Below are 13,072 nucleotides of genomic sequence, written 5' to 3' on the forward strand. Positions count from 1 at the left end.
TTTTTTTTTTTTTTTGTTTAATCCGCAAGCCTTTGTAAAATTATGTTAATCCATGAAGCCAAATTTAATGAAGACCTCTATCCACTTGTACTAAAAATCGTCAGCTCTTCGACTAACTGTTTGCAGAACGCTAATTTTTTCTTTTAATAGTTGTGGTGGTCTCGAAAAAAATTGTACTGAAATAATAATCGAAATTTGTTTAAACAGATTCATTCTTGGTTCTTATCTTCCTTAAACATATATGTTTGAACATCTCTCTCTCGGCTTAAGTACTTCCAAAATTAATTTGATAACCATGTTCTAGCTTTTTTGTGTTTCTTCTTACAATCACTATCCATTGTTGGTTCTATATTGGGTTTCATAGTTCATGCTTACAACTTGAGGCCGCGTCAGGATCAAATTTTTGGTGCTAAAGGCCATTATATGGTATATGCAATGAATGAAGAAATTTTTTTAAGACTACAGCTAAATTTAACAAAAATAAACTCCAAAATTTTTCAGGCCGATAACCTCGAGATAGAATTTCTCATTTTTTGTGAGTGCTGAAATGTGCAAAGATAAACTTTAAACTTCTAAAGGACGCAAAAATAGACTGTATCACTATTATATGTTCCGAAAGGCGTGTCCCGGATGTCAGAAATCCGATATCAATCTTGTCTTCGCTTTGCGGAATTTAGATGTGCGATATACCGTAAATAAAAGCGAAAATGTATAGCAGACGGCAGACCACCTAAGAATCCTAATGGCCTCTCTGTCCCCACCAACTTTCGTCCAATTACTGCACCGCCAAGCATTTATCATCTTTCTTTGGTTATTATTTTCATTTCCTTTATTAACTTGTCAGACTCTTTCTTTTATTGTTTGATTAAAGCTAACGCTGACTTTTGCTATTATTATCGCTATGCCGGGTTTGTGTGTGCGTGTGGCATTAACGCGTGCGTGTCGAAATATGCAAATTTACAAATTAACAATCCGTCATGCTCACGGCTCGGCGTACTGCGGTCCCCACCTTAGCCTCAGTCTGTCAGCTGAAATATGCTTCAATTGCTGTCGCTGCTGCTGCGGCTTCATCAATATTTTCTGCGTGTTTTCATTTTCTACTTATACCTTTTTTATTTCATTTTCTTGGCTTTATTACATTGTTTTTTATATTCATTTTTCATTAGAAGCGGCGTATTAGAATGCGCCACACAGCGGCGAAACGCTGCAGAATTCCGCAGAATTCGTCAATGACAGACAGCAGATAAAACGCGCCTGCAAACGTATGTATGTAATGTACGTGGTGTCTCACGTTTTGCGTATAAATTTTGCAAGAAAAGTAAGTATATATATAGATGTACATATACATACATAGGTGTATGTGTTTGTTCGGTTCTTGCGAATTTTCGGGTGCAGCCATTTGCTTTGGAAGTTGATGAAGTCTTCTTGGTATTGTCAGACGCTTGTTGAATTTCAAGGCGTAGACAGCATAAAGCTTCATTGCCATATGCAACACTGGCAATTATTTTTAATATTTCCGGAATTTTTGTTTCTAAACTTTCAGTTTTTGTTCCGAATTAGCAAATTTGCTAATTCACGCAAAAAGTTTGCCAAAAATTTAGAATTTTTAGTTAATAATAAATTTTAATATGAGAAGTTTCTGTTACAAAAGTGTGCAGTGCGCTCAACTAGCCAATTTGAGTCGAGAAAATGTATAAATGTTGGCATTTTTAGCTAAATAATTGCCAAAAATTGAAAATTGTAAGCATGCTTTCAGGCGCTTAAGCAATATAAAGCCAAAAACACAGAGCAGACCTGCCACGATAGCAAAAAAAAAAAAAAAACCAAATAAAAGCAAAACCAGCCAAAGAGCGTTAAAATACCAAAATATCTGCCGTAAGATTTTTTTGGAAGTTGGCAACCTTCTGCGAAAAATAATTTTTCGTCAACAATTTTTGTACAGCTCTAAGAAAAGTAGGCAATATTTCACATTTTAGCTTAAAAATAATGCCTTATAAAATTATATAGTTGCCAATAATATTCAATTGTAAAAATAAAAAATGTGGCAACCCTATCAGAGCCTATATATCACCCTCAATTTTTTCTTCTGGTTTTTAAAGAAAAAATGAATATTGCAAAATACTTCAGCATTTCACAGGATTAGCTATTGAAAAATGCTTAAACAAATATGGCAACCCTGTTTCGAAACAAAAATAATAAAAAAAAAATCATTTTTTAATACAAAATGTAAAATGACGCCGAAATGGGTCAAACAAATTTTGAAATTTTCTGGAAAATATGGCAACCCTGTTTCAAAATAAAAATTATTAAAAACAAATATATTTTGGTCACTAAACGTAAAATCATAAGAAAATAAGGCAAAGAAAATTTTTAATTTTTCCTAAACAATATGGCAACCTTGTTTTGAAATAAAAATAAGGAAAAGAATTTTAATGCTAAAAACAAAAATTAAAATTTCGCTGAAATAGGACAAATAAAACACTCTTGTTGCAAAAAAATATAAAGTGGCAACCCTATTCCAAAAAAAAAAAAAAAATTATTACAATTTTTCTGGGACAAGTTGTATACACAATCAAAACTTATTCAATACCTCACAGAAACAAAATAAAAAAAAAATGGCAACACTGTTCGAAAAAAATAATAAAAAGTTGTCTGCAACACGTTCTAAACACATTAAAAATCTATTCAATACCTCACATATTTAAATGAAGAAATTTTTTCTTAAAAAATTAGCTATACCGAAATGAAAATATGAAAAAATGTGGCAACATTATTTAAGCATACAAAGTATTTTTTTATGGATACCTATATATAGCTATGGATAGCATATGGTAAAAAAAGGTCAAGCCCAGAGCTTCTTCGGTTTTTGTTTTGTACGCAATTTCGGAGATATTTAACAAGATCAGGAGCTTTTAATATGAACCTTAAACCTAAAATCGATGTTTTCAAGTCAAACTGTTATTATTTAAGGGTTTATAAGTTTCGAATATAAATAGAAAATACTTGTTAGCGCGATTATGAAAAAAAATAGAGCACACGGTTACCATATATTACTTTTTTACCCCAATCAGCTTTATTTCTTAAAAATATCTAGCGGAATTGCTTGAGATATACGAGTGATGGGGAAAAAAGCCTTTTGCTATGCATTTTAATGACACTCAACTCTCTCTTCTCGTTTCGCTCACAAATCTCCATGTGGAAGTATTTTTAAAGAGTTCCATTTCCTAAACACTAAAATAATATTTTCAATTCAATGCAGCCTGAAATTGCCAGGAAATTCATCATTTTTGCACGCGACAAAGCAAGTGGTTGAAGAGCAAATTTTCTTTCATTATTATTTGCACTTGCTCTCGGCTGTATTCGCAAATTTTTACTTTCAACCCTCGACAAAACAAACATTTTCGCAAATCAGTAGAGCCATTAAAATCTCTACGCGACCACTTGACGATACAGCATAAAGTCAGGTCTACCCCATTGAGACGGCAATAAAGCCAAATTATGTATTATGAGGGGAGCAAATGCAGACAAACTTTCATGTTTTTGGCTGTGTATTTGTATGAGCAACCCTGCAGCATAAACATTTTCATCTGCATTGCCAAAAATTAAATTTGGAATGAAATAGAAATTTCGCGCAGTCACTAACCCCAAAGGAAGCCGTTGGAGGAAGAGCAGCAGTTGTGGGGGAGTGGACAGTATTGCAGAGCAAATATAAGTTTTAGGTATAACTTTATTTAGCATTTCTTTGTATAATGGTAGAGCTTTTGATGCAGAGTCTCATTGCTTGCCACATCTACTCGCAACTTGCTTAAAAGCGTTATTAAATCTCAAGCCTGTTGCAGTGAAATTTTGCAAATCTAGGCAACTCTCGTAAAATAGGTATTTCACTTTCATTACTCCACTAACTGCTGGTATGTATGTGTGTGTGAAGAAAATGTGAAATGTGAAAACTGAAATCTGATATTTGTTGTGCGAAAATTTCAACAAAGTAGAGCAGGTAAATAGAATTAGAAGCTGTGAGTACCGAAAAGTTTTATGGCGCACACACGCTGCTGACAAGCCAAAGTTTTAGGGGGTTGCTTTTCGTGCGCGCCGGAGCGATGTCGAAGGGTTCGACTCACAGCTGACGTCTGCTGATTTACGCCGCCGATATGAAGGATGTGTGCACCCTTAGGTGAGAGTGTATGGAGTCTGTTATTTTATTTTTGGCAACTAATAATTGCTGGCACTTTAAAACTTTTATGAGAGTTTCTCTACATTTGGGAATTTTGCAACATATACGAGGAGCTGGAGCGACACTTTAAAGTTGAAGAATGTGTTTTACAGCATTTTCTTTGATGTAAGTGAAGCTACTCCATGGCATTCGACAAATTATTAGCAAAATAGAGCTTTTTCGATACTAAAAGCAGAAGCTCATAGAGAAAAAATCGACGGGTATTGTTTAAAATGTTTAAGAAGTCTCAAAGTATAAGGCATGGAACATGTGTTACTTCTTAAATTCAATATCACGATCTAAAAACCACCTTAACCTATTTTCTGACAGTAAATCTACTTTTGTGCCCTTCCTAAATGACTCCTTTATAAGTAAACAAAATAATAAAGAGCTACACCAAATATATGCGAGCTCGAAAAAAACACTCGTTAGCATAAATAAAGACGAAATTTATCAGTTCCGGTACATCTGAGTAGACGCGAAGCTTTTAATTGCCTTGAATCAGTAGCTATTATGCTCATTTCACTATACAATAAACCAGGAGCCGGCATACCTATAGCTGTATGAAAATCGAAGTCGAGTCCTACATAATTTTGTACTTGCAATTCAAAGTTCTTTTCTACGCGGAGTGTCACCTATGATGCATACAATTCATAACTCTAAACTTTTAGGGTGGGAACTCTCCGCAGTTAGCCCCCATCCCGTGGATCTGCCACCGAGTTCAATAAATCTTACGAAGTGCATTTCACTCAAACAAAACTAATGTTATAGTGGAATGCAAACATTTACAAAATTCCTACGGACGTCGAGGGGGTTCAACAACTATTCGTGGTTATTAATATGACCTTTATCGGTTATCTCAACTTGGGTGATAAGGTTCAGGTTGGATGTTATCTAAGTCATCTGACGGAAGGCTCAGGAAACGTGTTGCTTCAACGCGATTGGATCATACGGAGAACCGAGTTAGTTGAGTGGGGTTTGCTGGACGTGCAATGAGCCACCTGGGAGTATTTTGCGCAGAAACCATTCCTGCTGTCGTCTGCTGAAAACGGAATCGACATCTAGGAACATCTTTCCTTGACTACGACGACGATACCGAATAGTACGGCGATCCGACTTCGGCCGCAATTAAGTTCAGACACGCACTGACTCGCATTAGTAAGCATATGGAGTCCCCGCGGTATCATACACTGGAAGAGGTATAGATAGTGAGGGCGGCGATTCAGTTAAAATTCGCGTCAAGTGGAGGCATCGTAAAGAGTGACTACTCTTCGTGAACCAAGCAATTGATCGCCATTTGGTATCGCAAAGGACAAAACTGGTTTATGCGTGGCTCACTGCCCTACCAGATTAACGTAACCTAACCTAGCTTGTTAAAATAAAGCATTTCGAAACTTCATAAGAAACAAGTCTAAATCACGTCCAACTCCTACCACAACTGCAGGATGACTCACTTTGACAGCGCCTTTTCGTAAAGCCTTCAATTTACACCACGCTTGTCTACATTTAAATTCTGTCAACAATTAAACGTCGTGTGTCTACAAAAAAATACAAAGAAATGTCCAGCTGTATTTAAACTAAAATAAGAAACGACGAACTAAACGCAAAACGTGTCAAAATTATAAATTCCAATCACGTACAGCGCGTACTTAAATGTTTATTTACTCGCGAAGTGTACGCAGTTCATTTGGACGCTTGTCTTTTTTAATTTTTTTCTTTATTTTACAGCGACTTCAACTATATGTATGCGAGAACTTGAAAGCTCCAACGGTGCTCCAACAGAGCCGCGATAAACGCGCTGCGGCTGTTGCGTTCGCTTTTCGCATGCGTAAGTGTGAAGTGTGCGATGGCGAGTCATGGTAATTACTACCAAAAAATATTTCCAAAATTAATGATATTTAAGCACATAAATATGTACACATATATCTTCAAAAATTATGAAAAATTGCCGAAGCATAAACAAATGAGATTAAATGAACGCTAAATGCCGGCGTCGCCCGTGGAGTTGCGTGCTCGAGGGTATGGACGATGATGCCAATTGACGGCCGGCTTAAGAGATTTACTGGCAGCGCGTTGTCAAGTGATGAGCACTTAGCTAAACTAGTTTGCCCGTATGTTGCTTCGTTTGACGTGGCATATGTTGCTTCGCTAAGTATGCTGAATTACATCCATCTCTGGATGGAGTTGTGATTTTCGGTTATTAGTGGCGGCAAGTCTGAAGAACTGTAGTTGTTATTTAATATGTTTCCAACGATTCTTCAATTTTTTAACTACACTTTAAATAATAATCTTGGATTTGAATATTATGAAAATCTTTTACCTCTTACTCTTCTTTCGCATTTTCGCCGTTTACATGTTCGCCTAAAGTGTTTAGCAAATTATGGCTCATTAATCGTAGCCTGTCATTATGTGCTGAGGAAATTGAAATTTTTCCTTTACTCAAAATTATAGTCGGCGTTGGTTCACAGGCAGCAATGTAATTGATTAATAGCCAGAGCCGAAGGCGAAATATGAATGGACTAACGAAAAAAGTTTGAGCGGGAAGGAACTAAGAAATAAGTAAAAATTGTCGCATTTGAAGATTTAAAGACACTGCAAGAGAAGTAAAAATATTTAGGAAAGCGGTCGCTTTGTGTGAAACCTTCGTATGTCGCTGTCTCCAGAACTAGTCACAAGCAGAAGCTCATAAGTATTTGTACTCGGTACCAAAAAAGAACCCAGAAGCACGGATTTCCTTTCCACAGTTTTCTCTGAAGATTTTGCAACAGTACTTTAAACAGTACATGCGATAGTAACCCATCGCTGTGTTAAGAACTTTGCTTAATTTCTTTTTGATTTCTTACAGGTACTAGTAGAGTGAACCTTCGTTGCATACTCCGCTGTCAAAACGACTGTTGTCATTGCGTAGCGAAGGAAAAGATCCCTGCAGTAATATGGAGGACTGCTGCCGAGTCGATAGTCCTTGCCTGCGTAAACGTTCGGGTCCACTCCGGTTACGTTTAGCAGCAGAAATGTCAAGCTACTTTTGATAGGGTACAAGCTTACAAGTTGTAAGGAAAGCTGCGGGCTCAGGAAGAACTTGTCTAACATAGGCATAATCTCTTGCGCAAACTCCAGTACACCTGATTCTGCATTGGAAAAGCAGGCTCAAGGCCCCAGGTTCCATCTACGTGGACAGGGATTACATCACCTCAGTCGCGACCAGCATCCTACTGGAATTGTCCAGAATGATGGACCTTTATAACCATATGTGATAAAGGGACAATAGTCCCTAGGTCGCAGTGCAAGGACTCAATTTTACTCTCTATCTATCTACATCAAGCCAACTGTCCTTGGAACTTTTAAAACGGTAGTGTAAAATGCTTGATTTTCTATTTAAAGATTTTTGGATTAAATCATGGAAATAAAGTAAAAGTAAAATATCAATTAGTTTAGGTTATGTTATACTGGCTGGCTGTTACGCCATAGAAGCTAGAGGTCTATTGTAATGCCAGTTCAGTTTCAAATACTTCTGGCGACGTATAATAGAGACTGGATATCTAATTCTGATACTGCATCCAGCCGCTTGCACTGCGAAGCTTCCAGATATTTAACATATGTTCTAGTTATGCCCAGACACTAGCAGAGGGATTATTTCAGCGTCTGTCATGTCTACTTCCCTGCGCTTTCTCGATGTATCGTTATTACCATCCGGCATTATGGCAGTATGTTGTAACCAGTGAATAGGCCAGCAATCATCCTGTATTCTTACGAGACCGCGTGAATAAAAAGCTTGTCAGGTTTCAATTAATTTCGGATACTAGTGTAGCGGTAAATAGAGCTATAGATTTTCGAAATATTTGAAAGATATGACGAAGCAGGTCGCAGCGATAAGAATTCATTATTCTCGGTAAAAATAGTATGTCAATAATGTGTACAACAGAGGTTTCTAGGAGAAGGCTGTGAATAAATCTGGTTTACAGGTCAAAAATAATGTTCTCGAATTTCGAAATATTTAAATTTTGGCCTCAATACGAGTCAATAGTTCGTTATAGCGATAAAAAGCGACTATTTTAACTTGAAGTAGTACGTCAAAAAAGTGGACCAGAAAGGTTTTCAAGGTTGGTGTTTTTATGCATATAGTGAATACAAAAAATAAGGCTGTTATCATAACTGACAGAGATTACATTGAAGGGTCTATAAGAACTTGGGTTACAGCATTGCTGAATTAGCTTATTTTTTTCTGTTTTATTTTTTGTTGAAAGAGCTAGATTAAATCGAATAACATATGCAAAATTTATGGGAGAAGTTTTTGGAACATTTTTGAACACGGGAATTCGTGATGATATTAGACTCTATAGCGCACATTTTGGCAATGATACAATCAAATAATCCTATTATTTGAATAGAAATAATTTAATAGAAAGCAATAAATACATAAGCGATTGTTCGACTGAAATCAAATAATGTATTTCGTTCAAGCGTGTGTGGAATTCTCAGCTGGTTTATATAAAAATTAGTATAATAATGCGAGTTATTCACACACTTTTTCTCGCATTAAATATATTTCTTTTAGAATATTATAAGTTGAATAAAAAATATAAAAGCCATACTTGGATTGTATAATAAAGCACCGTTAATTAAAGGTAGACTAATGCGCTGCTTAACACAGCATTTCCGCGCATCAAAGGCTTTCTCATCTTTTTTACTTGTCACGGCAAGCGAGCGCCTGCTTTTACGCTCTCGCGCTCTTCACATCCCCTTACAAACACATTAACGCTAAACCTTTAACCAGTCTTTAGACCATATTAAGCTCATTTAAACCACATTAAACAATTTATAATGTGGTGGCGAGGAGCACAACGCGTTGCGGTAATTTAATGAGTTTTGCCTTTTGGCCTACAAAACGCAAAGCGCAGAAAAAAAAACATACCATAAAACAAGAATAAAACCACAACAAAGCGACAGAAACAGAATCTTTGCAAAAAAGCGCCTAAGCAACAACAAAAAGAACTCCACCCAGAACGGCTTACGGAAGGCGTAACCAGCGCAGAAAAAAATGTTAAATCTGAAAAAAATAGACTCAGATTACAACGCGCCCGACGCCAGTTTGAACGAAAAATAAAAATACCGTAAAAAGATAAAATTTTCATGCCGCAGAGTCGAAGGTATTAAATTACAGCAACAACGTGGCAACACGCTATAAAAATTTAAATCTAGAACAAAAAATGAAATGGCAGCTAAACAAAAAAATAAACTTAAAAATGAAAAAACCGACAACAAAAATAAAGTATTTTTTCTCACAGCGCAAAAAATGCCTAGCGTGTAATCACAGCCGCCAACGACGCCGCCAAAATGCTTCCATAATTACAATCAACATTACCATTTATTATGGTACGGCGCGCTGATAGCTGACTGGCTTTGGTTTCGGCTCCGGCTTTTGGGTTGGCCTTAAAGGCCAACGCATGCAAAGCTGGTCAATAAGCTATAAATGGTTTTCGTATACGCTACGGTTGTAGTTGTTGTTGTAACTCAACTCATTGCCTCAATGCGAATTGTCTATATTTGAGCATGCGAGTTCAGCTCTTCAACAGCCACACATACGCGTAACCAGCACTAGGTACGCTCGTGGTCTAGGTAGGCTCGCGCAAGCACATTACTTATAATGACGGTCAAAAGATTACTTTTTTATGATAATTGAGTCGACGAGGTGATGGCAACAAATGTCAATATTTAATGACTCAATTGTTGCCATGATTGTTGGCGGAAATTTGAGCATTCATATTACGTGCGGAGGTGGGCAGCCGCTGTGGCTTTTGAGACGCACGACGAAATGGCGAATGGTTACAAAAGCTTTAGTGTAAACTGCTCTACACTAAAATTTGAAACTTGGATAGTTCAACAAACTTATGTTAAGACTTCAGGTCAAACTTGTGGCCCTCTGTAGTATCTACTCCACCTAACTGGACACATAGGCAACTTCATGCACTCTGAAGTGCATGTACTACTACAATAGGGAGAGTACAATATGAAGAGTAAAGATCTCAAAAGAATATGAGTATCAGTGTGCCAACTCTATTTTAACTTATAGTATCCATATTCGGGCCTTATAGAGCGCGTCAAAGTTGTGGTGTGACGAGGCCTTTGGATGTCCAGTTGTGAAACCAAACCCTCACTCTATTATGTCGTCTAATGAAGTTCATTAATACATACAAAGTTTTATCTGTGCAATCCGAAGCATCGTCCAAGCACTCTTGACCGTTTCTTTTTTCTTCAATATAAAGCCTTGTATTCTCACGGAAGATGTTTTACCGTCGGCTTTTCTTCCACCTTCTGACATTCTAGCAATTTTATGATGATCGTAGTCTGCTGGCATGTTAGCCAATTAGGCAGTGACCTGTTAATACTTCTAAACTCAAATTATCCCTTTTGAATATTAATAGTCCACATGTGAGACCCATATTCCATTCTTGCCACGTGTGACTCATTACTATTAGGGATTTCCTACACTGAGGCACCGCTAAATTTATAACTCGACAAACTATTAAATATTTACATGTAGCCAGTGGCATATAAATTCCCTCTTTTCCAGAGACTAATTGTAAGGAAGTACCTGTTGCATTCTCTGGGTTGTTCAGCTTCACAGTTACCACGAATAAGACTACTTACTGTAAGCAATTTTCGATCCATATGCGATATGATATTTGTGATTTCAAAGTTGGCTATCTGTATATAAAGAATCGAAAGCACACTCTTTGTCACCGAAGAGGTTTTCTTTAATTGCTGTGTTGAAAAGCAATTTACCAATTTCCTAGACGGAAGACGATTATTTCATCTAATTTTGCTGAAAACATAACATTTCCAATTAACACTTCCCGAATGCATAATTGGTTGATACATGGAGAAAGCCGAGAGGCTTGAATTGGTACAGGATTTCTATAGCAGATCTGTTAAGTATTTAGACAAGGAGAGTGATAAAAAGTTTAGAGTTGGAGGGAGCGGCAGAAAAGAGTAATAGATTGAGATAATGGAAGGAAAAGCAATGAAGGCAGAAAACGCGCAATAGTAGAAGTAGGAGAACAATTGTGGTTCAACAGAACAACATGCGACCACTTACCTCAACAGATACACAATTTTTTCGAAAAACAACGTGGCGTTAAAGTCTGTGAAAGAATGCTTTCTGACTACCAGGTTGCCATGAAAGGTTTTATTACTAACGATGAGTCTTGAATTTATGCTTACCAGGTCAGCAACAGACGATCAATCGGCCGATTATCATGCCAAAGGGGAGCCGTAGCCAAAGAAACCACGTCAAGGCCGGTTTAAAGCAAGGTTTTGTGTTGGTAGTTATCTTCGATTATCGAAGTGTGGTGCAAATTGTTAACAAGGAATGTTTTTACAGCGTTATGCGTCGTTTGCGCGTAGCTATTCGTAAAAGAGGGCCGACAACTCTTGGCTTTTGCACCATGATAATGCATCGTCGCATACTGCATTGATTCTTCATGATGTTTTCAACCAATATTATGCCGCAACCATCGTATTCACCACGTTTGTCTCCTTGCGACTTCAGGCTGTTCAGCCAGCTCAAACGATCGCTTCAGCGAAACCATTTCGGGTCAATTGAAGACATAAAACGTGAATTGCTACTCGCACTGAAGACTATTCTGGAAATGTACTGCAATAACTGTTTCGAGGATTGGAAAAATTTAACTTTTAGGTGGAAAACATAAATTTTGAAGAATAAATTAAGAATTTTAAAATTATCAGCAGAGTCTTACTAATTTTTGCCCATAGTATATGACACTCACTTCAAATAATTTAAGTTATTTACATTCACAAAAGAGCAAATAACTGTTTACTCACTTATGTAATGCCATCAAACGCGTATAAAAACATTTCCGAAAACTACACAGCACTTAATTGCGACACAAATAAAGCCATTTGGCAAATGATTTCCATAAATTTTTTCTTTACAAAAAATGCTTTTCCATTTAATTTCGCGTTGCTAGCCGCCTGTGTTGTTGCTTTTAGTTATTGCACGCTTTGCTATGCTTTTGTTGTGATTTTATTTTATGTAAATACGAGCTTTCATACAAAATTGCCCTCATACTACCCCCACCAACCTCCGCGCAATAAAATTATTTGTGGTTATATTATATAAGTAAATAGTATTTGTTGGTTGCACTCACCTTCAACTTTGGCCAATGCCAGCACCGAAATTGTCTGCAACGCCGGTATGGCCCAGGCGACCAAATGAAATAAATGCGATTTATTTTCGATCGCCTCGTGACCCCATTTGAGGCCGGCGGCTAAAAACCAGGCGAACGCCAAGCACGACCACCAAGCAAAGGCGGCCATGCAGCAGAAGTACAGCGCCATAAATAAAACCGTGCAAGCGGTGGTTTGACGATGACCCTGCGGGTGCAAAAACAGAAAACACGAAACAGTTATAATGTGTGTTTGTTTGTATTTGTGTTGTAATAAAAATGCTTTAATTATGGTAAGTGGTGAAATATTATGCAAAAATGCTTATTAATAGTAAATATTTTGAGCGGCAATATTTTAGATATTAATCATTTGAGTGATTGGCTAATGGTTTTCGAATTCGTTGTAATGCAAAAGGGGAAACCAATTACATAACTGTAAAGTAATGGAAATTGTTATGACTGTTTTTGTGGGTTAGTAAAAAATATTTTTAACATTTCATTTTATTTGCTTTATATTGCTTAAAAGAATTTTTTTTTTATTGTTATTATATTTTGCCAATAAGAAAGAAAATTTATAATGATACTCTCGCAACAAAGTTGCTAAAGAGAGTATTATAGTTTTGTTCACATAACGGTTGTTTGTAAGTCCTAAAACTAAAAGAGTCAGATATAGGGT

The 13,072-nt window shown here is 36.8% G+C and overlaps 1 protein-coding gene across 1 annotated transcript in view; it reads right to left on the reverse strand.

Annotated features, from left to right (window-relative positions):
* The window catches only part of LOC108977781 (frizzled), a 198,248-nt gene that overhangs the window by 106,951 nt on the left and 78,225 nt on the right, over positions 1-13,072 (reverse strand). Inside the window, exon 4 of the mRNA XM_018947677.1 lies at positions 12,379-12,604. Within this exon, the coding sequence (XP_018803222.1) occupies positions 12,379-12,604 (226 nt within the window). The remainder of the gene's footprint in view (positions 1-12,378; positions 12,605-13,072) is intronic.

The sequence above is a fragment of the Bactrocera latifrons genome, unplaced genomic scaffold (assembly GCF_001853355.1).
Source record: "Bactrocera latifrons isolate USDA-ARS-PBARC rearing strain unplaced genomic scaffold, ASM185335v1 scaffold_95, whole genome shotgun sequence".
Taxonomy (NCBI): Eukaryota; Metazoa; Arthropoda; class Insecta; order Diptera; family Tephritidae; genus Bactrocera; species Bactrocera latifrons.